The sequence below is a fragment of the Populus euphratica genome, unplaced genomic scaffold (genome assembly GCF_000495115.2).
Source record: "Populus euphratica unplaced genomic scaffold, PopEup_1.0 scaffold35.1, whole genome shotgun sequence".
NCBI classification, from domain to species: Eukaryota; Viridiplantae; Streptophyta; class Magnoliopsida; order Malpighiales; family Salicaceae; genus Populus; species Populus euphratica.
In genome coordinates this window covers 1908986-1933419 of record NW_011499860.1, presented here as the reverse complement: position 1 = coordinate 1933419, position 24434 = coordinate 1908986, and the positions used below count along the sequence as shown (strand labels likewise).

The 24434-nt window shown below is 34.6% G+C and overlaps 3 protein-coding genes across 7 annotated transcripts; 1 reads left to right on the top strand and 2 right to left on the bottom strand.

The window, feature by feature from the left end:
• Positions 1 to 98: 98 nt before the first annotated feature.
• LOC105124604 (transcriptional corepressor SEUSS-like) lies at positions 99 to 8297 on the bottom strand. Of its 2 annotated transcripts, none has more exons than XM_011024691.1 (10): positions 8156 to 8297; positions 6810 to 7708; positions 6605 to 6724; positions 6104 to 6152; positions 5219 to 5433; positions 5039 to 5107; positions 3548 to 3645; positions 2691 to 2784; positions 1998 to 2070; positions 99 to 1357 (listed from the first exon to the last, which is right to left on the bottom strand). In XM_011024691.1, exons 2-10 carry the CDS (start codon positions 7698 to 7700, stop codon positions 402 to 404), a joined length of 2565 nt encoding a protein of 854 aa, XP_011022993.1. In that variant the 5' UTR covers positions 7701 to 7708; positions 8156 to 8297; the 3' UTR covers positions 99 to 401. The 2 variants fall into 2 exon arrangements, with proteins under 2 accessions (XP_011022993.1, XP_011022994.1); XM_011024692.1 differs by having other exon boundaries at positions 8160 to 8297.
• A 1321-nt stretch (positions 8298 to 9618) lies between these two features.
• On the bottom strand, positions 9619 to 13777 carry LOC105124603 (BTB/POZ domain-containing protein At2g13690-like). Of its 4 annotated transcripts, none has more exons than XM_011024687.1 (3): positions 12957 to 13777; positions 10149 to 11083; positions 9619 to 9878 (listed from the first exon to the last, which is right to left on the bottom strand). In XM_011024687.1, the coding sequence occupies exons 1-3, from the start codon at positions 13656 to 13658 to the stop codon at positions 9854 to 9856; spliced, it is 1662 nt and encodes a 553-aa protein (XP_011022989.1). In that variant the 5' UTR covers positions 13659 to 13777; the 3' UTR covers positions 9619 to 9853. The 4 variants fall into 4 exon arrangements, with proteins under 4 accessions (XP_011022989.1, XP_011022990.1, XP_011022991.1 ...); XM_011024688.1 differs by having other exon boundaries at positions 9620 to 9866; XM_011024689.1 differs by having other exon boundaries at positions 9620 to 9863.
• A 4852-nt stretch (positions 13778 to 18629) lies between these two features.
• On the top strand, positions 18630 to 19439 carry LOC105124602 (uncharacterized). The gene is made up of 3 exons (XM_011024686.1): positions 18630 to 18815; positions 18982 to 19044; positions 19146 to 19439. The coding sequence occupies exons 1-3, from the start codon at positions 18714 to 18716 to the stop codon at positions 19296 to 19298; spliced, it is 318 nt and encodes a 105-aa protein (XP_011022988.1). The 5' UTR covers positions 18630 to 18713; the 3' UTR covers positions 19299 to 19439.
• Positions 19440 to 24434: the final 4995 nt, after the last annotated feature.

Sequence of the window (24434 nt, the reverse complement as noted above, 5' to 3'; positions counted from 1 at the left end):
AGCTACTGCCAGCCAATGCATTGAAAATTTTCACATAATTCGGCGGATGGAGGAGATAAAAATGGCCGTGCCCGAGGCCTGAGTTCACGTTTTGAAGCTTTTAAGAAGGATAAAAGACCTACATAGGGAAACACCCCAGAAAGGTAAACTTAAAATATAAGGTAAAGCTGAAACAACAGGGAAAAGACCTCATCTGAAAACAATAAGCTGTTTGTTTTCCTTCGCTGAACATTTTGCACTAAGTTGAAAATTCATATAGTCATAAACAGGAAAGCGTCAAATGGAAATGTAGGCGAGCAACCCCCAGTACATAGCACGAGCACCTTGTATCACCACCGGAATTGTATCATACTAGGTATAAACCATCACCATGAAAGTATCAGTAAAATTACCTCCACTCTTCAGGTAGTCCAATCAAATTGGGGATCAAGATATCTATATACTGCTCCAATACTGTTGTGCAGCTGATAAGCCAGTTCCTGTTGCTGATGATTCATACCAGTATCATGATCCATCACTGGCATAGCAAACCTACCAGACAAAGTGCCGGAGACATTCTCCATTTCAGCTGTGATTCCGCTAGTAGAAGCAGAAAGATGATTTTTACCATTCAAATTCCCAAATCCTCCACCTACATTAACTGACTTGTTTCTCATCACATTACCCTCTAGGCAAGGGCCATTGGTGAGCGCATTTTTTCTTGACTGTGTGACCCTATTTATGTCCATATTATTTCCTTCATAATCAACACTGACCATACCACCTGTCCCACTGAACTGTGAAGAGATCATTTCTTGCATGATTTTCTCAACAGAGCTCTGAAATTCACTTGGATCAACCTCATTGAACTGAGATGATTGTTGCATTGGTGTCTGAACAGGTGAGTTTGCTGAACGGACATGGTTTATAGCAGTTGATGCTGCTAAAGTATTGTGGGAACTTTGGGAAGGATTGCTGGATGATGATGGCGTCAGACAAGAGAAGGGAGACGAGGGGTTGGGCTGAGCTGGTGGCAAAGTCGTTGAAGAACCAGCAGATGGAATCTGAACAGAAGTCCCAGTATATGGACTGCCGGGACTAGTCATCTGATTTTCAATTCGTGAATTCATGGAATTCTGATGAAGAAGCCCCCCAACAGTGATGGCAGAGGAAGTGGTGGAGCTTGTGCCGAGGGAATTGTTTGCACTTGCAACACCACTGCTTGTGGAAGGATGCATGATGCTTGCCCGTACAGTATGATGATCATCATTCGATGTGTGTCCAGTATTTTGACACTGCTTTTTCTCAGGTGGTTGTTGATCGGAATCATGCACTCCAGAAAATGGCCTGGTTTTGCAAGGGAACTGGGCCAAACTCTCTGGTAAACAAACAAAATGTTATTATGTGAAGTAAGAACTTTATTTAACCGCGAGTCAAAAGATTCTAATACAGCCTCCGTATGATAGTTCCAGGAAACTCTCTGATGAATTTGGGACAAATGGGAGAAGTTTACTGTCACATGTAGGATGTCAAGTAATATTTTAAGCCATTTTCTCTGTTATACGACCTTTGAAGCCATCCCCTAGCAGCTAGCAAGGTGTGTCTAGCAATCTGTTTGTTTGTTTGGTGTTTGTAAAAGCTAGTAGCTTTAACTTTAGGAAACTCTATGCATAAATTGTAGTTTTTATATTTTGGAAAGGAAACTTCTGCATATCATACTTCAATGCATTTTTGGGTGGTGAGATGAATAATCATTCGATATGCAATGCACCCTGCTCTTAAAAATTTAAAATTGTAGGTATTTTTTTCATTTACTTTTTGGTTGAACATAGATGTGAAAGTTTAGAGAGAGTTTCAATCAGCACGAAAGCATTGAGAGATAAAAGATAAGAACATCAAACTGTGCAACTTAAGGCAATCTTTGCTGACAGGATTTGATTGATAATTATATTCGCCAATATATCAGAACAGGTCAAAAAAGAACGTATACCTAATGGGGGAAGTTTCTTTAAGCTTACCTATTGGTCCCTTCCCAGCATCTTGAGTTGTATAGTCAATCAAGTCTTTCATGCAGTTTACCACCTCTGATATCTGCAGGTTGTTCAGTAAACATGCAAAAAAAAAAAAAAGTTCTTGTTAGATTATCAAGATATGATCAGTCCACTCTTTTTCAGAAAGAGCAAGAAGCAGATACCACGTTCCAAATATAATGCAATCACGCAAATATGGAGTTACATATTCATCTTATGTGCACGTGTTTTATTAGGGCAGGATATAGCATCTTAAATTCAAATCCAAAACCTTGAGGGCGAGGTCACTTGGTATGTAAAATTGGCAGGCACTATTGCTACAAAGAATAAAAGACCAAATCAAGCAGGAAGGAACCAAGAGCTAAGAGAGAGGATGGCATGCATCAGTGGCATCAAAAAGAGCCTAGAAAGAAAACGCATGGGTGAAAGTTTAAACCACATTCAAATGAGAAAACGCATGGTTGGAAGTTTAAACCACATTCAAATGAATTCACATGGGCATCTAGGAAACTCAAGTAAAATATTATGCCTTCGCATTTCCAGAACATAATCAACCTGTGCACTACTAACCAATGTAAAAGAAATGAGCTTATTACTAGCCAATGTAAAAGAAATGAGCCTTTTCAAGTCCAATAATCAAGGATGGCCAATTCAAAATTAGAAAATTGCAATGAACTATACCTGGAGACATCGCACATATCTTTTTGTGAATCCTAAATCATTAACGAAAGGTATCTCCAAGGCTTTTGCTAGTTGACAAGCTGATGCAAGAAACCTGGAAAATTCACACCCATAGATATAAGCCAAACAAAAGCCACCAGGAGGAAATAAAAGTTCCACTCTAATTTACCTATCAACATATGTATCAAATTGAGAATCTAAGATGAAATCAAACAAGTTAGCCATCTAAAATTATATCAGTTGAGTTGAATATTTATCAAGTACCAAGCAGAAAAAAATCCAAACATAACTTTTACTACGACATGCCAGACACATCTTAAATACATTAGATTGCAATCCTTGTTTGTTTCCACTTTCTCACAGCCATCATGTCACGGTCATGTTGCTGGATGCTATCATTGATGTCATTATGAAGGCCATTAGCTGAGTGACAATCAGGCCCTACTTGAGAGTCAGAGAATTAAATTACCATGTTGCAATAGTTTACTCAATGTAACTTCATCCAAGTTGCAGACCTAATATTCAGGGGTGAATTAGTTTCCAAGTTGCAACATGAAGGTGGTTAGTCAAATGCCTAAAAGTCCCAGATGATGCAAATCATGTACATAAGTGGAGCATGTCCCACATAAAAAAATTCAAGGTCTTGCAGCACATGTGGCAAAGAGGGGGGAACGTCATGTCAACTCTTAGGTTCAGCAATTTTCATTGTTCAGCAAAGTCAAAATGAAACAAAAAAAAATAGAGTTTTTAACAGATTATATGAACACAAATTATGAAATTTCAAATAAGGGTGGCAAGAAAAAACCACCATCAACTAGTGACAGCAATCAAAAGATTTCAAAGCAAAAGGAACTCACATGTTACAGTTATTTTCTAAATCAGGTGAAGAAAAGCTCAATGAAGCATTTTGAGCAGAAGCTTGGTATTTCTGTGCCACAGCTCCAAGCTGGCTTACCTGCAAGGAAAGTGATCTATAAAAGTTACACAAGAATTTAAGAAGACCTTCTACCTTACCACCTCAATAGCACAAACGGACAGAAAATAAGCAATCACATAAGATGAAAAAAATATGAAAGCGGAAGACTTCAGAGAAGAATTTAACTATGTAACTGTGATTCAGAGAATAATTGACCTCTTATGGCAAGTATTGCAGCAATTAAATCTGAAGTATCATAAAGGGAGATTCCATCCACATGTGCTCCAAGCAGATGAAACTTGTATATGTTGACCGTTCTTGGGCACTTCCATTTAAGTATCAAAGAATGGTGACAGAGAATTGCTCCCTAAAGAATGGAGACCAATTTCCCAGACAAGGAGGCCAAGCTTCTCAGGAATTTATTTAAGACCTCTCCCTTCACCAATTCTTGTTAGGGTTATCCCCTAGATGGCTAATCATGTAAATACAAAAGTTTAAGGGCTGTTCAAAAACAGAATAATTCTCCAATTTTCTAGAAAAATTAAGTCAGAAAATGTAAAACTAGAACTTCATGTTCAAATACAATATTTCTCTATCTAGAAAGCTAAAAAAGTAGTTTTCCAATTTTCCAAATCTATACTAAGTTTAGAAAACCACATTTTAGAGGTTATCCACAGTTTTACAATGCAAGTTTTTCAGTTTTTCTAAAGAATAAAAAACATGAACAATATAATTTTATACACACACAAGCACTTTTTAGCCAGGTAAAATATTAAAAAAAATTCATATTTAGTTAGTGTCATAAATTTAATTTTTATTTTAAATCTAATATAAATATTTTTTTTTTAAGGTAACAATGTAACTTTTTCATGATAATTTTTAATTCAAATAAAATAAAATTAATAGTCTATAATTAGATTACCACAAATAAAAAATAGTAAAATGACTATTATAAATTATGGTTTTTATTTTTTATGAAAAATTGTTGTAATCTTGATGTATTTTTTATTTTTTCAAATGAAAAAATCATTTTTTTTTCAATAAATGAACATGTTTTCCAATTTTTCATTGAAAAAAGAAAAAGAAAAAGGGAAGTTTTTTTCACTTAACACACCCTTAAGGTTTCATTGCATCATTAATTTCCAAATTTCTAAATATTCTACTTTCCTAGATTAGTTTAGCTTGCTGCTTTTCTGAGGTAGGAAATTTTCTAGCTACTTTCATGCAATCTCTAAATTCATTAGTAACTTAAGTTCTGATCATGGAAAGAAAAAGGGCATTCAACCATAAATTCTGAGAATTGAATTGCGCATGTGAAAGCTTAAATTAATCATGATAACCTAATCCAAAGATTCCAAAAAAGCTTCAGCAAGATCCCTACTCAAGAGAAAACATAGTTTACAATACAAATTAGAAGCGCTAAATTAGCAACCTGAGGTATAATCAACCTTCGTGGAATAAGTTCCTCATGACGGCATGCACAAAACTCCCAGGAGCAAATCTAGAGAATGTAGATGAACAAAGATAATTAGGGCATCAATGATATTTATAGCTAATAATAAAAGTATATAGTTTCAAATATCCCCCAGGTGCAATTTATCAACGCCCAAACCTTCAGATCTGGAGAGAAAATGATACGAAGTTGGCCATTGCGTACAACACGAAGGTGCTCAAAAACACTCTCTTGAATTGCTTTTGCATAGTCAAGTACAATTTGACCACTTGCATTCTGATATTCACGAGGCATATCAACATAGAGAAGCTCTTCCAAAGTGCCACTATCATATTTGATTTTGAACAACCTAGGAAGAACCTCTACAGTTGTTTCTGAAATTGCAGAAACAAGAACCAAAGAATGAGAATTGAACAAGACTTCAAATATTATTTCAGAAAAGGATGACACAATTTCTTCACTTTTCATAAATTGTTATCTTTAGTACTTTAAAGTTTGTTGAAGACTACATTTTTTTTCCGTCCATTTGTAAGCAAATTCATATCTGCATCATTTAATCCAAAGAAAGAGAGAAACTCTAAACTTTGATTCCTTTGAGCAAATTCACATCACATTTGAATTTTCTTTCTGCACTCTCTCTTCACAAATCTACTTCCCCTCAAAACTGATCCAAGTGCCTAACAAGGCTAAGTTTCAAACAATGAAATGGATTGCAATAAATGCCTCATGAATTCAATGAGTGAATATTTATCAGAAGATTTTCAGCTTTGAATGGGTCAAGCATCCATTAAGATGAAATTTTTAAAATCTTGATACAGAAAAATATTAGAAATCTTAATAAATTGCAAATGCATGATTACAGAGCATCACATATAAATGTGCAACATTTTGATTTTTGATCCACAAGTTGCAAAGTATAGTAGAAACATTGTATAACATGATAGCAAAGATATGATAAACAGCATATTTTGCTTATCACTAAGTGCCATTCTAACAAATCAATGGCAAATAACCAAAAAAATGGAGGCTGTAAAAGTAGCATACCAAAACCACAACCAGGTTTGCAATTGCATATCTCACAGTGCCACAAATCCTGCAACATTGCCATTAAATTTCAAATTTTTCTAATATCAATATAAGTTCAAAAGATATGCTTACTCAAAAACTTCATATTTTACCCTACGGTTTTCATTCCAATTTGGTCATGATTCCATTGTGTTGTGAAGAATATGGAGTCTACAAAAGCTCAAATAAAAACAACTGCACACATAAGGCAGTGTTTGTTTAAGAGGTAGAATTACACAGCAGAGGAGAGAATCCAAGCTCAAAACTTCTGCATTTTACCGCTCATTCTCTCCTAAATGCATTTATTCATCACTTCTTTTACTTTAAATTGAACAGCATAATCCAGTGTAGAAGTATTGAAGTTGAAAAGCAATGGCGCAAGTCAACCAAAGATACTCTGTTCCTTATCCCCAGGTTCCCCTCAGAAAACATCATGCTATCTTCCTCGGTCAATTAGTATTCGTCTATATAACAGCATACCTGAGGAAAAACACCATTTGGTTGGCGGCTATTTCCATACAACGAAACACATAACCTTTTCCTTGCATTGGAAGCAAAAAACTCAGCCACAAATTCCCTCCAGAATTCAATGTTGTTATCCTACATAAAGACCAGTCACTACAAACACAAGTAAAATGCCAAAAACTGACAGAACACATTTTCTCCAGGAATCAAACAATTTTACCTGAGGTCTATGCCGCTGCTGATAAATGTATTGAGTCAATCGCCTAGCACCTGTTCCAGGTTCATACGGTGGTCTTGCAACAGATCTAACTGGCAAGTTTTTCTGTTGAAACTGTTGTACTTGGGGCTGTTGATGAGGAAATGCCCTCAAAAGTTGCTGCTGTTGTTGCAACTGCAGAATCTGCTGTTGCTGTAAGTAATTCATCTGTGCGACAGCAGCCTGAGGGGACTGCCTGGACATCTGGAAGAACTGCTGCTGCTGCTGCTGCTGTTGCTGTTGCCGTTGTAAAACAGATTGAACAGAAAGTTGATTCTCCACTTTAACAGGTCCAATGACTGTTCCAATCTGGTTCTGTTGTGGTTCTACTTTCACTGAACCCAGACTCTGCAAGGACTGCAACCTACGATGGGGGGCAATCTGTTCATTTATTACATGTGGCTCCAATTTTACAGGTCCCATGGCGCCCAACCCGCCTCGAATGGACTGGAATTGCTTCTGCCCATGTTTTATCATCTGTGGCTCAAATTGTTGAACTTGAGGTTGGTGATTAACAGAAGGGTTAGAAATTTGCTTGCTTTGAACTTTTCCAGATGAAGCAGAACTCACCATATTGGAACCATCAAACAATGAGCTGAAACCCACATCATTAGCTACCATAGAAATAATAGTAGACTCTAAACCAGAAAGTCCAGAGCTTGAAACACCTTTCCCAAAACCCTGATTGATAAGAGAAGACGCACTGGGAGAATTTCCAACCAAATTCATGTTATACTGACCTGGCTGCATGGAACCATCTCCTTGAGACCCCAAAATGGCAGAATTTGATCTTAAAATCGCAGGTGAAACAGACTGGGAACCACCGATTGGAGTCTGTGGCCTACTTGGTATCATTTTTTGGCCTAAACCCAGAAAATAAAAACATAAAAAGTCAGCATCTTAAACCTTTGAAGCCAATTACAGCACACAGTAACCATAAACAAAAGAGAATGCAGCAGTTTTTCCCAAATGAGCTTATCTAAACAACCCAGAAAATAAAAACATAAAAAGCCAGCATCTTAAACCTTTGAAGCCAATTACATCACACATTAACCATAAACAAAAGAGAATGCAGCAGTTTTTCCACGGACAATAGGACTTAACCAAGGAATTGCAGACATCCTTCAACAAATTTGGGCCGTAGATTATTATATAAAACAGAAGAAAGCTTTAGAAGAGAAACCCATTTTTCTTTTTCTCTTTTTTTTTTTTCTCAGGAACCAGACAGAATACAAAACGTATGAAAGAAGTAGTAAATGAATGTGAAAGTAGAAGCCAGCTAGCACCAGAGAGACAGTAAATGCAATTACCCCCAAGTGTTGGTTTATGGGCAACGCAATTGAATGGCAATCTTCAGAGAGAGTGGGACTGTTTTCTGAGCGTTAAACACACTAAACGGAGAGTGACTGAAAAGCACTGTGTGACAGTGTTCGGAGTAGAGAGAGAAAAAAATCTATGTTGATGATTCCAAAAGGGAAAAGAAAAGAAATATGCCAAGGGACCTAATAATACAATGACGAGGTTTATGGGGACCAAAACAATATTTCAAAAAAGCATATAGAGAGATATATATTTAGAGCGCCGTCTAAAACCCGGCCCGGTCCTGATCACAAGTTAGGTGAATAATCTCAATTAATTCCTTTTAATTTTTTTAAAAAATAAAACAATATAATTTAAAAAATAATAATTAAATCAATCTCACTCATGTTTTGACTGAATCAATTACGTAAAACCACCCTTTTCAATATAAAACTTGACTTAAACATATATCAATAAGTGTTTTAATAACACTAATTTGGGATTATACCCGTACAAGTAATGAACTTGACATATTATTTTTTCTAGACGTTAATGACAGGACTAAATAAATCTTATTTTTATAACTTGAAATTATTAAAACTAATTGTTTTCATAAAATTATTATATAAATTAGGTTTATTGCATAAAACTATTTGATTAATTAGGACTATAGATTCTAATATATTATGTATTTGTTTAGAAGAGTGGTAAAAATTATTTTTTTATAATATTTTTTTAAAAATACATCAAAATTTTTGGAATTTTAATATTTTTAATATAAAAATGTAACGAGGTTTTATTTTTATTTTTTATGTTTACGAAGATAGAACCCTAGGGCTAGAGCTAGATAGAGAGACTGGAAAGTTATATTATCATTATAAGGTTTAAATTGACTGTCATTTATAAAGATGAAGGACTATTTTGGACGTGACCTATTTTCAAATATAAGGACTTAATATGATTAGGTTAGATACCTATTACTAATTATGATTTATAGAAAAAGCCACAATTTTACCAAAAACAAAATCATGGGAGCGAAAAATCTTGTCATCGTTCCGTTATGCTTAAGATAAATCTTTTTCAGAATAATTTTAAAAGTACATGGTTTATATCGACATGATGTCTTCACAAGAATTTAATAAATTCTAACTGGGTTTTGATCTCAAAGATTTAAAATTTATAAAGATAGAATTTAGGTAGATTATGCCTGTTTTGAGAAGGAAAAAAAATATTTTAATAATTTATAAAGATAGAATTTAGGTAGATTATACCTGTTTTGAGAAGGAAAAAAAACATTTTAATATATTTTTTATTTTAAATTAATATTTTTTTAGTATTTTTAGATTATTTTAATATATTAATATTAAAAATAATTGTTAATAAATAAAAAAATATTATTTTAATATATTTCCAAAAAAAAATACACAAGCAATCACAGCTCCACTTTTAAACTCTCAAACTCCTAAATTGACATGCAAACCAACCTCTTCCACTCTTATAGTTGGAATTTGGGAAAGCTTAAAAAAAAAGAAAAACGCAAACCAGCCCATTTGGCATCGTTGCTATTTTTTGAGCAGAATATAAAAGGAATTAAAATCTCTCTTTCATGTTGAGTTTTTCTATGCAGGACTAGTTTCTGAAGCCCTTCCTAAAGACGCTGCAGTGCATTGATCTTCTACTTCAACAACCCAGCTAGACTGTGGCTTCTATCACGAGCACCTGCTGAAAATGCAACTGTGGGAGTGTCGAGTGAAGATGGAATTCAACCTAACAACTTGTCATGTACCCACTTTATTTGATTTTCTGATGATTAAAATTTAAATTGATGAAGCTAAAGATAAATTTTGCGAAAAAATATCTTCTCATTTAATGCTCTAAGTTCTAACCATCATTACAACGATCCTACATTGTGATTTACATTATTCAATTCCTGATTTTCAGAACCCTTCAGCCTACACATCAGCATTGTTACAGGGGTGGACAATGAAAAGAGATGCCTATTACCTGGATTCAATTGCATGAGTTTCTGAACTTCTCGGAAATGAACGACGCCACCAAATCTGAAAGGCTTTGCAAAGATTGGGACATTCGGTGCCATGCTTGGAGAAATACCTAAACCATTCAGTGAACAGCACATCCTGCTGCTTCAAAGGAAGTGTAAGGAGTGTCTGGCCCATGGCTTCTTCTAATGCTTTCATGTCCAGTCCTTTTTTACATCTCTGTAACCAACCGAAGTCCAATAGCATTGGCCCAAACCATGCCTGGAGAAGCGCAGCTCTTGCTTCTGAGCAGCAATGCAATTTTCTGGTTGCCATTGCAATCAATAAAATTGCAGAAACCCGGCTGAGCTCATATCTAACCATCGGAGATACACTCCCATGCATGCTAAGCAACTCTCCTTGATGCGCCCACATATCCACAAATTCCTCACCAATCTGCTGATCAAAGAGAATTTCCAGTAGCCAATTGATGTTGTCAACTTGTCTGGAGATTCGTCCAATCAAGGGCTTACTTGTTTCTTTTTTCACCACTTTCCCAGGGGATAGGATACCAGAGGCTTCCTCCATGAGGCTGACTAATGAACCTAGACAGGACTGACAGACATCAAAAAGATCTTCCTTGTTGAGATCGTGTTGATCCTTCTCATACACTGAACTTTTGCAAAGGAGACCCTTAACTAATGACTTCAGTTCATTTCTTGCATTGGCATCAGCACAAGTAGTAATAGAACAAACAAGCTGTCTAGCTAGATTTAGTTTAGAATCTTCTGCGTTAAGCCAGTGGAGTCTAGCCAAAATGTCTTGAGTTGTTGTCTCATCAAATTTAAACACTGCAAATAGATTCCTAAGTCTGTCCTCTTCTTCCTCCGTCCAAGGGATAGCCTCAAGGTATTTCAGACAGGATAAAACACCTTTAGTAAACATGATGCCAGCTGATACCTGGTGATAGTTCCAAAGATCTTGTTGGATCAATAAGCAAATGGTTGAAGACATAGAGATAAAGTTGTCAGAAAAACACATCATTCTTTGGATTCTTGAATATGAGGCTACAAAAGACAAGATCCAAGCCCTGTACTGTAAACTTTTATGCGTTACAGTGAAGGACTTACACAATCATTTTTTCTAACGGTAGGCTGTGTAACAATCTAGAAAACGGATGAGCCTAGTACAAGAAGTTGAAGATCATTACATGGGTGGTTGCTATGACTCCTTTGCTTTGAGCATTAGTTCAACGCAGATGGCAACTAGACCAATGGATTTTTGCTACTTTGTTCAAATCCAGTAGCTCTAATAGCCATAAACATTGTGCCTATGCTCAAAACATTGTCATTCCAGAGATCACACATTTTATACTACCCAACCTAACATAATCCATGTGTTCAGCTCCTAACATCGTAATGTCTCCTAAATAAGATCAAGAAGAATAATCCATTGATTAATCCTTCTTCTATATCTGTATATAGTATAATTTCTACTAAAGTGGATCTTAAAATGACTCTTCTATCATAAGAACGATGAGCAGAATCAATTTTGTGGGCTTGTGACATTGCAGTTGCAATGCCAAAAAAACCATGGGTGTTTCTTCATTCAAATCAGAAAAGTTTGAAATTAGGATGAAAGGCACCTAAAGGCAACATTTTCGCAACTGCCCCTGCAATACCAAACACGCCCTTAGAGAACCCTAAGAAATTATGACAGTCTCAAATCCCATCTAGTATACCTAAATATGGAATAACATGAAGAAGGGATTTGGTAGGATTCTTTGCAAAAAGAGAAGTGTAAATATTTGCAAATCCACATAAATGTGCATGTTGTATCTTAGTAAGGATAGAATAATTGTCAACTCTATTATACTTGATCTCAATCTCTGACTAATTGGGATCGGTTGCATGAATCACTTTCTTCCATCCCATGGTATGCAAGGAAACTCCCTGTAAGATGCTTAAAAAAAAACCATCTGCGATATATTTAAAACTTACATAAAAAAATCTCCCAACTTTATTATGAAATTTTATTTACAAAATAAACCAGTTGAGGAGAACCTAGTTCACTGTTTACCTTAACCACCTATTGAAGGTTAGTGGGTAAGCCAATATTCCAGCAAGCACAAAAGGAAAGCTGTGAACAATTGCGATTGATGCAATTGTTTAATTTCAATCATCCGTGCGCGCATGCACATGAGACTCCCATCAGTGCATGTACACATGTCATACACAAACAACTAAGATTGGACAACGATGTCACAACTGCTCAAAACCCCTAAAAACAACCTTAAATGATCAAGTACTCTACATTTAAAATAGGATAGTACTGTTCTAACTCTTATAGAACAATCGCATTACATCCATACAAAGCATGATTAAGATATAAGCATGGAAGGAATGCTTTAAACATTTGCGACTGATGAGATAGTCCAATCCCAACCATCCATGCATGACATGCACGTGTGGTTCCACATCATGTTTATGCTTGACCACAAATACATCATGCACGTATAACCGAGATTAAACAATCTCAACGCAACTATCCATAGCAATTCCCATTACCGCACAGACTTCAAAATCAATTGCCACTGAATCAATAACATAATAATTTTTTTCCCTTGAACACAGTTGTCAAAGAGACTATGCCCAGCTAACATCTTCAGAAAATAAAATAAAATAATATCCACAATAACACACAACATTTCCATTAAAACCCATAAACAAACACACACAAAAAAAAAAACCAACCCAAAAACATAATAATAATAATAATAATCACCATCATCATCATCATAAAAAAAAAAAAAAACAGAAAACAGAAAGCTAACCTCAAGTATGTCAATGGCTCTATAAGCCCCAACCTTCAATAACCTTTTAGCAATATCCTCTTCAAACATCAACTCAATTGTGTCCCTAAAAATTCCCAAATTCTCCACATCAGGCACTTCTATCCTACACATTTTTCTTGACAAATTACCACCACCGTCACTGTTACATTTCGACCCCAAGTTTTTCCGATATTCGCATATCAACCCCGCAAAAACTTCTGAATTTGCAATCAAGACTTCCGAATTCAGCTCCAACACCAAACCCCCACCATTCTTCCCTCTCAAATTCAGCCTCACATCAAACACGCCCCGACCCGAATCCAACCCGGAACCCGATCCAGAATCCGAAAAATACCTTCTCTCAGTCCTCCCCCGGAAAGACTCAGATCTCGATTTCGAGTTCAAGTCCACCAGCGGAGACGGGTCGGGTATGATGTATCGGGTCGTGTCGCCAGTAGGATCCGAGTCAATAGGCGAGACGCGGCCTGGGGAGAGGATTCTTCTCGGGTCTATCCGACCCACGAAATTTAACCCGGGCTTGGGTGAGATGGGGAATGAGCGGGGACCAAGCTTAGAGACCGAGTAGTCGGGTTTCTTGTTCTTCTGGAAACTGGGTGGTACAGCAAAGGAACAGCACCACGAAGATCGCCGGCGGCGACACTGATAGGTTGAACCATGCCTTTTGTGAGTTGACTCGGCCATGGATCAGAACGGAGTGATAGACCGAGTCAAGTCAAACATAGAGAGAGAGTAAGACTGGTGTGAAGAAAGGAAAGAATCGGAAGGGAAGGGGAGGACAGTGTTTCTGAGATATTCATGTGTCCTGCCCTTTTATTTATTATTTATTTATTTAAAAAGAGAATTTTTTTTGTTCTTCAAAATGGTGAAGGTTGAATATATTATTTTAAAAATGTTTTTTTTTTTAAATGTAGATTTTCAAAGATTGATTATATTCTTTTCTTGTTTTTGGTGACATAGTGTAATGGAGATTTTTAAAATGTTTTTTATTTGAAATTATATGAAAATGTTTTTTTATTTTTAATATTAGTATATTAAAATTATTAAAAATTATTAATTTAATATTTTTTAAAATCAACATATTTTTAAAATATATACGAATGTGAAGATACAAAATCGATCATGCTTTTAGCGTGTCTAATATTATAATATATAATATTTTTTAAAACATGTTTTATTTAAAAATGTATTAAACAAATTTTTTTATATAGTGTTTAAATCTGCATGAGTTAATTAAAAAATCTCACTAGAATTTAATTTGAATTTTGTTTTAAATTGAAAAAAATTATTTTAAAAAAATTTGGTTGACTTGTATCATGTCAACCCAATCAAAAATTAAAAAATAATATTTAATAAAAAATAATTAACCATATTATCCATAAATTAATCTATTAACACAAATAAATAAATAAAATAACCGAGGCAAATTGTGATAAAGGCGAGTTTAAAAAAGTTTGATATTTTTTTTTTTATTGGATTAAGGGGTTTGCTCCCTCTGTGGTCTCAGGTTTGAATTCTTGGTTGCTCATATAATGACCGCTGGAGGCTTACATGGTCGTTAATTTCAGGGCCCGTGGAATTAGTCGTGGTGTGTGCAAACTGGTGATTAATCATGGTGCGCGCAAGCTGGTCCGAATACCCACATTAATAAAAAAAAAAAAAAAGTTTGATACTTGAGGACACCTATATTAATAATAAAAAAAAAAATTTGATACTTGATTGAGGAGTGAGGGAATGGGCTGGAGCTTTCATGTTATGGGGTAGGGTTTTTCTTGGATTTCTTTGGCTTGGTGGGGAGGGAAGGAAGGGAGGAAGGCAGGCTGAGGTGTAAAGTAAATGATGGAGTGTTGGGTTGTTTTTTCTTTTCAAACATTCAATGTATTTTAAAGTTTAAATCTTTTTCATGAAGACTGAAAAAAAGTATTAATTAGATAATTATATTTAAGTCCGAGATTTGTTTTTTAATTTTCTGAATTTCAATGCGTTCTTAGATTTTTAATTTAAAACAAAGTTTTAGGTATAATTGGTGCTAAGTTAACTAAAAAATTATTCTCACTTAAACTTGAATTATTCATTAAGCATGATATCTTGTTGATTTTTTCATTGATTTTAAAAGGATGTTTAGTAATATGGTTATAATTATTTTTCAAAGTATTTTTTATTTGAAAATATGTTAAAATAATATATATTTTATTTTTTAAAATTATTTTTGATATCAGTATATAAAAATAATTTAAAAATACTAAAAAATATATTAATTTTAAATAAAAAATATTTTTTCCCAAACATTTTCTAAAGCTCGCCATTCATTTACAAAAATATAAAAAATTACACTTACACGAAGAAATGGATGAGTTGATCTCTTAACTTGTCAATGGCATAGTTTTTAGATCCAATCTGATAGTCGGCCTGATTCAAGGCCCTAATTTTGAGTTTTGTATGGGTTATCGGGTTGTCTGGGTCAATTTTTTTAAATTAAAATGATACTATTTTAATAAAAAAAAATAAAAATTGATGGATTGCAACATAGTTTTTGACTGAGTCTTGCCAGTTGAATCAGGTCACCCCATCACACCGGGTTTTTTCTTTTCCTATTTTTTCTTTAACTCGATCTCGTTACACTCTCGGGTCAGCTCGTCAAGTCAAGTTTCAAAACTATTGTCAATGGATGAACTATACAAATTAAATTTATTATGATTTTAAAGGAATTAAATTAACTATTTTGTTCTTTATAATAAAATTATTGAAGGTTTAGTTTTGATGAAAGTGGATTCAATTTCTACATTATTTTACCAATGTCTTAAGTCTTAAAGAAACCATGAAAAGGAAATTATTTATAAATATATCGTCAATCTAAACATGAAAAAACTTAAAATTAAAGTATCTGCACTCCTTTTGTCTTTAAATCTCTTGTTTTCCCCGTTATCACAAGGCAAATATATATATATATGGATTTCGTTGTTCTCAAGATTATGCTGACCTAATCTTTGTCAGGAAGAATGTCATCAACCTTTTCGGTTTCTTTCATTTGATACATGCATGTAATGGTGCTGTCTTTACACAAAACAAAAGATTCCTGTTCTCTGCCCTATCCTCTGATAATATAAATCAGCTCAGAGGCTCTTTACTTTCTAATTTTTGTCAACATGGTCCTTCATCATTTGTTTTTATCAATACAACCACTATCACATTTAACAGTTTTCGATTCCATCCGTATTTACACTATTATGTTATCGGTAATTATTTGACTACGGATTCATCAACTCACACTATGCATACTCCTAATATAAAAAAAATGCATTTAACCAAATCACACGATAAAAAAAAAAACTATAACTTTTTGCATAAAATAATAATAATAAATCATTAATTAGACCCAAAAGTCTCAAATACTTCTCAATTGGATCCTTTTGTCCATATTCGTTAATTTTTCCGTCAATATTTCTTCTAAGCCATGCCGGTTTATTATATAAGATATGCATAATAGATGGTACGTACGCAAGTGTTGACAAGCTTTGATAGATGGAACTAATTGAGAAATGCATTAAACAAAGTGTAAATGGAAATGAAAATGTGTTCATCTCCTCCCCTCCACCAACGAAGCCCAAAGGGAACAACATATCTATGAATAATTCTTTGATTTCAATTAATAAGATCAAGAATCTTGAACTAAGAACTTGGTTATAAAACTAATTAAAAAATATTTTTGGAGCAATTTTACTAACTGGTCTCGTACGTTGATATTCATGATATAATTAATACTATTACACATACAATCATACTACATTATTTGAACTCGAAGAGAATCTTCTATGCATGAGGGTTATTTCTTTTGATCATTAATTACTTGATTAATTCTTAATCCAAAAAAGATATGCAAAATTTTTTTTATATTAAATTCCCATATAAAATGATGTATCGACTTTTAAATAGTAAAGTGTAGATCCCATAAATTTAAACGATTGTTTTTTTGTGAAAAATAAATAAATGCCACACGTGTGTGCGGGAATTTTGTATAAAGAAATCTGTTTGTATAGCATTGCTCTTTTAAATAATATTTAGAAAATAAGCTCGTGAGAAGGTTTTCCTTTGTGATTTTTATTTAATTTATTATTGTCTTTATTTTGGCATTTATATTTGTCCTATAATGTGTGTTTTCGTATTAAGGAAATAAGTACTTTATGTAGACTTAAAAGCATAAATTATAAGTTAATTGTTTATTAGCGCATAGTCAACTTATGATATATTTAGTATTACAAGATAATAGACAACGGTGGTGAAATAGTGAATCCAAAGATAACTATGTTTGTATTCTAAAAATATATTTTTAAAAGACTAATATATTTTTATATTTTTTTAAATTAATATTTTTTATATTTTTCATTCATTTTAATATGCTATTGTAAAACATAAATTTTAAAAAATTATTATTATTACAATACGAAATAAATTCGTAGGTGTTATTGGAACTGTATTTTAAATTATATTTATTTAAATTTAATTTTTTATTTAAAAAAACATAATTTCATAAAAATAAATAAATACTATCTATCTATTCAAAATAGTTACCGTTACTAAAAAGGTGATGATATTGACAGAGATAGACGATGAAGTATGAACACGACAATTGTTATCAGAAATTGATGATATTAGCAGTTAAATTAACAACAAGTGCCGGCGACAATGACATGATAATGATGGCATTGACGAGTCGGTGATGGTGAAGTTGTGGTTTTAATGAAAAGGTATATTAGTAGTTAACATAGGGAAGAAGCCTTGTCATATTTGCAGATATTAATTTGATAAATTAAAAAAGTTTGTTTTATTTATTGATTTCTTGTATTCAATTTTTTAATAAATTTATTTGAATATTGAAATGCATCTTGTTTGGCAAAGCTCTAGACCAATTAAAAAAATGTTTATTTAGTATCGAGCTGTTTTCATAAAAATCTTTTTTTAATTTAAATAATATTTTTTAATTTTTGATATTATTATATTAAATTATTTAAAAATATCAAAAATATATTGATTTTATCTTTTTCTAGTTAAAATTAATTTAAAAATTATTTCAAAAAATAAATTTAATCGCATTGCTGAGTAAAACCAGAATCTAAATTGGCCTGATCATGCGAAGTCTCACAAACAAATCTCTAATCTCTTCGGTTACTGTTTTGAAAATGTAATAGAATTTTTTTTTTGAGATTTTTTTTATTTAAAACTAAAAGATAATATTAAAATATTAAAAAAATTAATTTAAAATTTAAAAAAACTTTTTTAAAAAACACAATCATATCCCATCGTCATCACACACTTTTCCAAGTATGCGAATACATGTCACTTACGGCATACCTTGTGGCCCCTTTTGATTGGTCGCCGTACCACATGTAACACGTAGCTGTCATATAAACACAACAAAAATCCGCCAGGTCTCATCCTCGTATAAAATATCTACACGCAGGAACCAGAAGAATTCTTGAACAGAGACCAGGACATAATCATCGGACACGTGTTATGTCACGGTGTCCCTAGGTTGGCACGTGCATGATCTTTGTGGTTGTACGTTGACACGTTATTTTACGTGTTGCAATAGCTACCGCATCACCTCGCCTATTTAAGGGTTTGCTTTCCCCTTCTTTTTCGCGTCGATAGTGCAGGTCCAACTTTGCACGAAAATATCATTTTCATTCCATATCCTTTTCGCTCTTTTCCTGTAAAGTGACAGGGTTTTGTTTCTTTGAAATGATGGAAGGTGATACAACTATGGTGGCGAGGATTGATAGAAAAACGTCAATAGAATTTGAGCCAAGGACTCTAAGAACGGAGCAAATCCAATTTGCCAGGGTATGTGCATATGCTGCTCAGTTTATATCTCCTTGAGGCTTGAGGGGTCTTAGACGCTTTTGTTTACAGACAATTCTGTGTTTGAAATGGTTATGGGACTGATAATCAGGTAGGATGGAGTTCATATTAGTAATGCATGCTTAAATTGGGTTACGATTTGTTACAGGAAGCAGCTCTACGTGTGTTGAATACGAGCAGCATAGAAGCTGCTTTGAGTATATTTACAGAGGTAAACAACCTTTTGGATTATTGCATATATATATATATATATATGGGCTGCAGTTTGCTTGCTCTTCATATCTTTTCTTAACTACTCTCTCGTGATTGTAGGGTGTGGAGCCGGTGGTGGGTGTGGCAAGACGAAATGGAGACGCCATTAATAGGATGGGAATGAGTAAAGAAAAGCAGTATTTGGAAGATGAAGATGAAGATGAAGACCTGCAGCTGCCTGGGATGAGAGATATAGCATCTGCTCCTTTTTAACTGATTTATTTGTCAGCACAACTTTATATGTAAAGACGTTTAGTGAATTAGCTATCGGCCTCTGGTGTACGGTGTACAGGATCCAAAATCTGCCTTTCCAAGTATCGGCCTACCTATCTACACATAACTCAATTCATTCAACATCTTCTACTTTCTTTCTTTTCCAGAATTTCATGCGTATAAAACACCTTATACATGAAATACCAAGTAAAAAGGTTCATCGAAGATGTTTTTATTTCCTTATAAATGAGAAATTAATGAATAATCTTAAATGAAATTAATATTATTAATGGTTTGTAGTCATCGTCGTAGCCGTTCAAGACAATATCCGAGTCAGAACTTCCGAGTTTTCCATGATTTCCTCTCGCAGGAGGAAACGATAGCTCATCCTAGGCATAATTAACCAAGATTGATGTCTTGTGGATTACCAATTGAGGTAAAGTGGGTGAGCAGAGTGGCAAGAAGTGCCGCTGTCTTGCTAGGAAATGGACAATTGGGTGAATGTATGGTCCCGAGCTAGTACTAAATGGAACTGCTGATGGTGGATAGGAAGTGCTTGTTGGGAATTCTGATCGGTGATGTACTGATATTTGCTTATACTTTTTTTGAAGTTTGCCAGGATGAAGGGATCAAGCGATATTTTACTGTGCGCAAAACACCACAACAAAATGGAGTAGCAGAACGCATGAATCGCACATTGGTGGAGAAAGTCCGATGTATGCTATCACATTCGGGACTAAGCAAAGTGTTCTGGGGCGAGGCATTAAGTTATGCTCGTCATATTGTTAACCGGTTACCTTCAACAACATTAAATGGAAGAACCCCCTTGGAGGTATGGTCAGGTTCTCCTGCAAATGATTATGACTCTATGCGTATATTTGGTTGCTCAGTATATTATCATGTTACTGAGTCCAAGCTAGATCCTAGAGCCAAGAAAGCTATATTTTTGGGCTTTAGTGGAGGAGTAAAAGGTTACAGACTCTGGTGTTCTAAATTAAAGAAAGTGATTTTGAGTAGAGCTGTCACTTTTGATGGGTCTGACATGTTACAACAAGAGAAATCACAAGAGAAGGAAAAACAGTCTGGTGATGCACAACAGGTGGAGTTGGAGACTTCAGTCATTCCTATAAAGACTGTTCAGACAATCTTTACTAAAGGAGATTCAGATGAAAGTTCAGATGAAGAGGATGCAACAACTTCAGCAACCACACAACAAGAATCCATTGCAACGAGTAAACTGAAAAGAGTTATCAAGAAACCTGTTCGGTATTGTAACATGGTGGCTTATGCACTTTCGGTGATTGATGACGGAATCCCCTGCACCTATAAAGAAGCAGTACATAGTGTAGAAAGTGCAAAATGGAAAGAGGCAATGGATGAAGAGATGAAATCTCTCCACAAGAATCAGACTTGGGATTTGGTACAACTCCCTAAGGAAAAGAAGACAATTGGTTGCAAGTGGGTATATGCTAAGAAGGAAGGTAATCCAGAAAAAAGACAACATCCGTTTCAAAGCAAGACTGGTAGCAAAAGGCTATGTTCAGAAGGAGGGGATAGATTATAATGAGGTAATCTCTCCAGTTGTTAAGCATTCATCAATTCGTATTCTGCTAGCCTTGGTTGCACAGTTTGATTTGGAGTTAGCCCAACTTGATGTGAAAACTGCCTTCCTACATGGAGATTTGGAAGAGAAAATTTACATGTCTCAGCCAGATGGTTTCAAAGTCACTGGGAAAGAGAATTGGGCTTGTAAACTGAAGAAGTCACTGTATGGATTGAAACAATCTCCTCGCCAGTGGTATAAGCGATTTGATAAGTTCATGATAGAACATGGATACACACGGAGTCAGTTTGATCACTGTGTATATTTTCACAAACTTCTTGATGGTTCTTTCATCTATTTGCTCTTATATGTGGATGATATGTTGATCGCATCAAAGAGCAAGGTGGAGATTGATAGACTGAAAGCTCAACTAAGAACTGAGTTTGAAATGAAGGACCTTGGAGAAGCTAAGAAGATTCTTGGCATGGAGATTCAGAGAGATAGAAGAAAAGGCACAATCTGTTTGACACAGACTCAATACTTGAAGAAAATTCTAAAGAGATTTGGGGTAGATGGTAAGACCAAGCCTGTAAGTACACCTCTAGCTCCTCATTTTAAGCTAAGTGCTTCAATGTCTCCACGCACAGAGGAAGAGCGCAAGCATATGGTTCAAATTCTGTATGCAAATGCAGTTGGTGCATTAATGTATACAATGGTTTGTACGAGACTAGATATTTCACATGCAGTCAGTATGGTGAGCAGGTATATGCATGATCCGGGAAAGGGTCACTGGCAGGCAGTTAAATGGATTCTACGGTACATTCATAGCACAACTGATATTGGTTTAAAGTTTGAGAGGGATGATAGACTCGAACAAAATTTAGTTGGTTATGTGGATTCGGACTATGCTGGTGACTTAGACAAGCGTCGTTCCATAACAGGCTATGTGTTTACACTTGCTAAAGGGCCTGTAAGTTGGAGGTCAACTTTACAATCAACAGTAGCTTTGTCAACAACTGAGGCAGAGTACATGGCAGTAACAGAAGCTTTCAAGAAAGCTATTTGGTTACATGGGTTGATTGAAGATTTGAGAATTGTTCAAGAGCACGTAAATGTCCATTGTGATAGTCAAAGTGCTATTTGTCTTGCAAAGAATCAGGTTCATCATTCCCGCACCAAGCACATCGATGTTTGATTTCATTTTGTTCGAGAAATTGTGGGTGATGGGGATATTCTGCTACAGAAGATTGGTACTGCAGATAATCCAGCTGACATGCTCACAGAATGTGTCTCAGGGATCAAGTTCCAACATTGTTTGGACTTGGTCAACATCTCTCGGTGTTGAGCACCTTCAGGGTGCAGCGCCATATGGCGCATTAGAGGCAACATTGATTGATCACAAGGATTGGATGGAAAAATCTTGCCAAGGTAGAGATTTGTAGCAAATTGTCAACATAACATTTTTTGTCAACATTTTTCTCAACTACCATCAACCACCCTCTCTTTTAACAACCACCATCAACCACCCTCAACCAAGTTGTCAAGGCTCTCCTATAAATAGAGATAAAGAGAGAGCAATGTAAGGCAAGTGTAGTGTAAGTGTGGTGAGAGCAAAAGGGTGAAAGTGTGGTGAGTACAACTGTGAGAGTGAGAAAATGCAGATTTGAGAGAAACATCGAGTGTAAGAGTGAAACACCGGGTTTTGTGGGATTATACTGGATTGAGTTGAGTGTTTGTATCATTACTCCAATAATATACAATCTGTTGTCTCCGTGGATGTACCTGATTTTGGGGAATCACGTAAATCTGTTGTTTATGTTTTTATTTGTGTTTATTTTCGGTCTAGTATGCGCAACAATGCTTTACAAAGATTGTCTTGGAACCTATTATTTGCAGCTGGGGCATCAACAAGTTCTTGGAGGTTGCCTTATCCTCTGAGAGCCTGGAGGGTTACTTGATTTGGATCATTCTGCCGGTGTGCCATTGCTCTTATGAAATTCTACAACTTATTGTTCAGAAGGTAAATCATCACCGAACCGTCCATTGCAGACACGAAAAGATTTTGCTTGCCAAGTTAGAAAATTTCTTCAAAACAAAATTAGTGATAAGCAATGCAATTAGTGTTATTGAATATTAAAAGATACAGGTGGGTAGCCGGAAAGAATGTGACGAATACACAAATTATCACTATGGTACTGACAAGAAATGCCCTGTTCGGGCACCCTGCATCAATAAACAAACAGAAGCTGCATCGAAACCAGAAGCCCGCGAATAGAATAGCTAGCTGTGCCCTCAACATGAACTAAGCCAAGCAACACCATAGATTGCAAAACCAAGAACTATGAATCCAAGTAGAGTTAATATATGAATCATACGCGAACTTAGCAAGCACAGAAGCAGCGGCAATAGTGTAAAATTTGCTGTAGACTGATTCATAAGCAAATGGTGGCTAGTATTTATGCAGTATGTTTCGTGAAACAAGATGTACCTGCTACAGCTTCGAGGCCAGACTTCATGAATCTGATTAACAACATGCCAGCCATGATAGAGTTTCTACTACCTGCATTGAAGAAAGACACGAAATAAAAAAGCTTGCGTGGAACGAATTAATAGTGTATATGTTTATGGACATTGTAGACACAGCAATGTAGAAGAAGAAACCTGGCTTTTTGACAAAAACAATATTAACTTTTTATCTAATCATTGAAGTGGATTAAAATCTTGTCTGGGCGTTTTACAGGCCTTGTTACCTGTAAGGGTCAACTCGCTGAAACTAACCTAGGTTGGGAACAATTCGGTCCAAAAGATCTTGTTTTTTAATTTTGATTTTTTTCGGATTTTTTCTTTATTTTTTTAATTGTTTTGAGATTTTTTTTCCTCTTTAATCTACATCAATTTAAAAATATTTGCAAACTATTTTAAAACAGATTTTATATTATTCAGGATTTATTAATATTATTCAGAATTTATAAAACAGAGAATTTTTTTTAGTTCACTGTTGTTGCTTATGCTTGAAAAAACCTTCATTTTCTATCTTCCAAACCTTAATATATATTTTTTAATATTGATTGTGTGGGGGGAGAGAGAGAGATCAAGGAAGAACAATTTTCAAAAAATTTCATATTTAGTTACGGGTTGAAATTATTTTTTTAAAAATTTTAATTTTTTTATTTAAAAATATTTTTTATGTTTTTGATTTATTTTAATATGTTGATATCAAAAATAATTTTTAAAAATAAATAAAAATATTATTTTGATATATTTTATAAACAAAAAATATTTTAAAAAATAATTGTTATCATATTTTAATATCCTTGAGAGCAGGAAAAACAGTATGTTAGAAATTACATTATTCTATTTGCATTCTTATGGTTAGTAAAAAATAGCATTTAGCCAATAATACCCAAAATCTTACAAGTAAGAATATAGATCAAGATTGGTAAGTAATCCATGGGCATAAGCAGCTAGCCCTCTAATTCAAGGATTATGTGTAAATGTAATATACTTTTGACTGATTGTTAGATCAACCAAAAGTAAGTTGATACCGGAGCTGTCTACCGGAGAGGAATTGACCAGAATGTTGTTCAATTCCT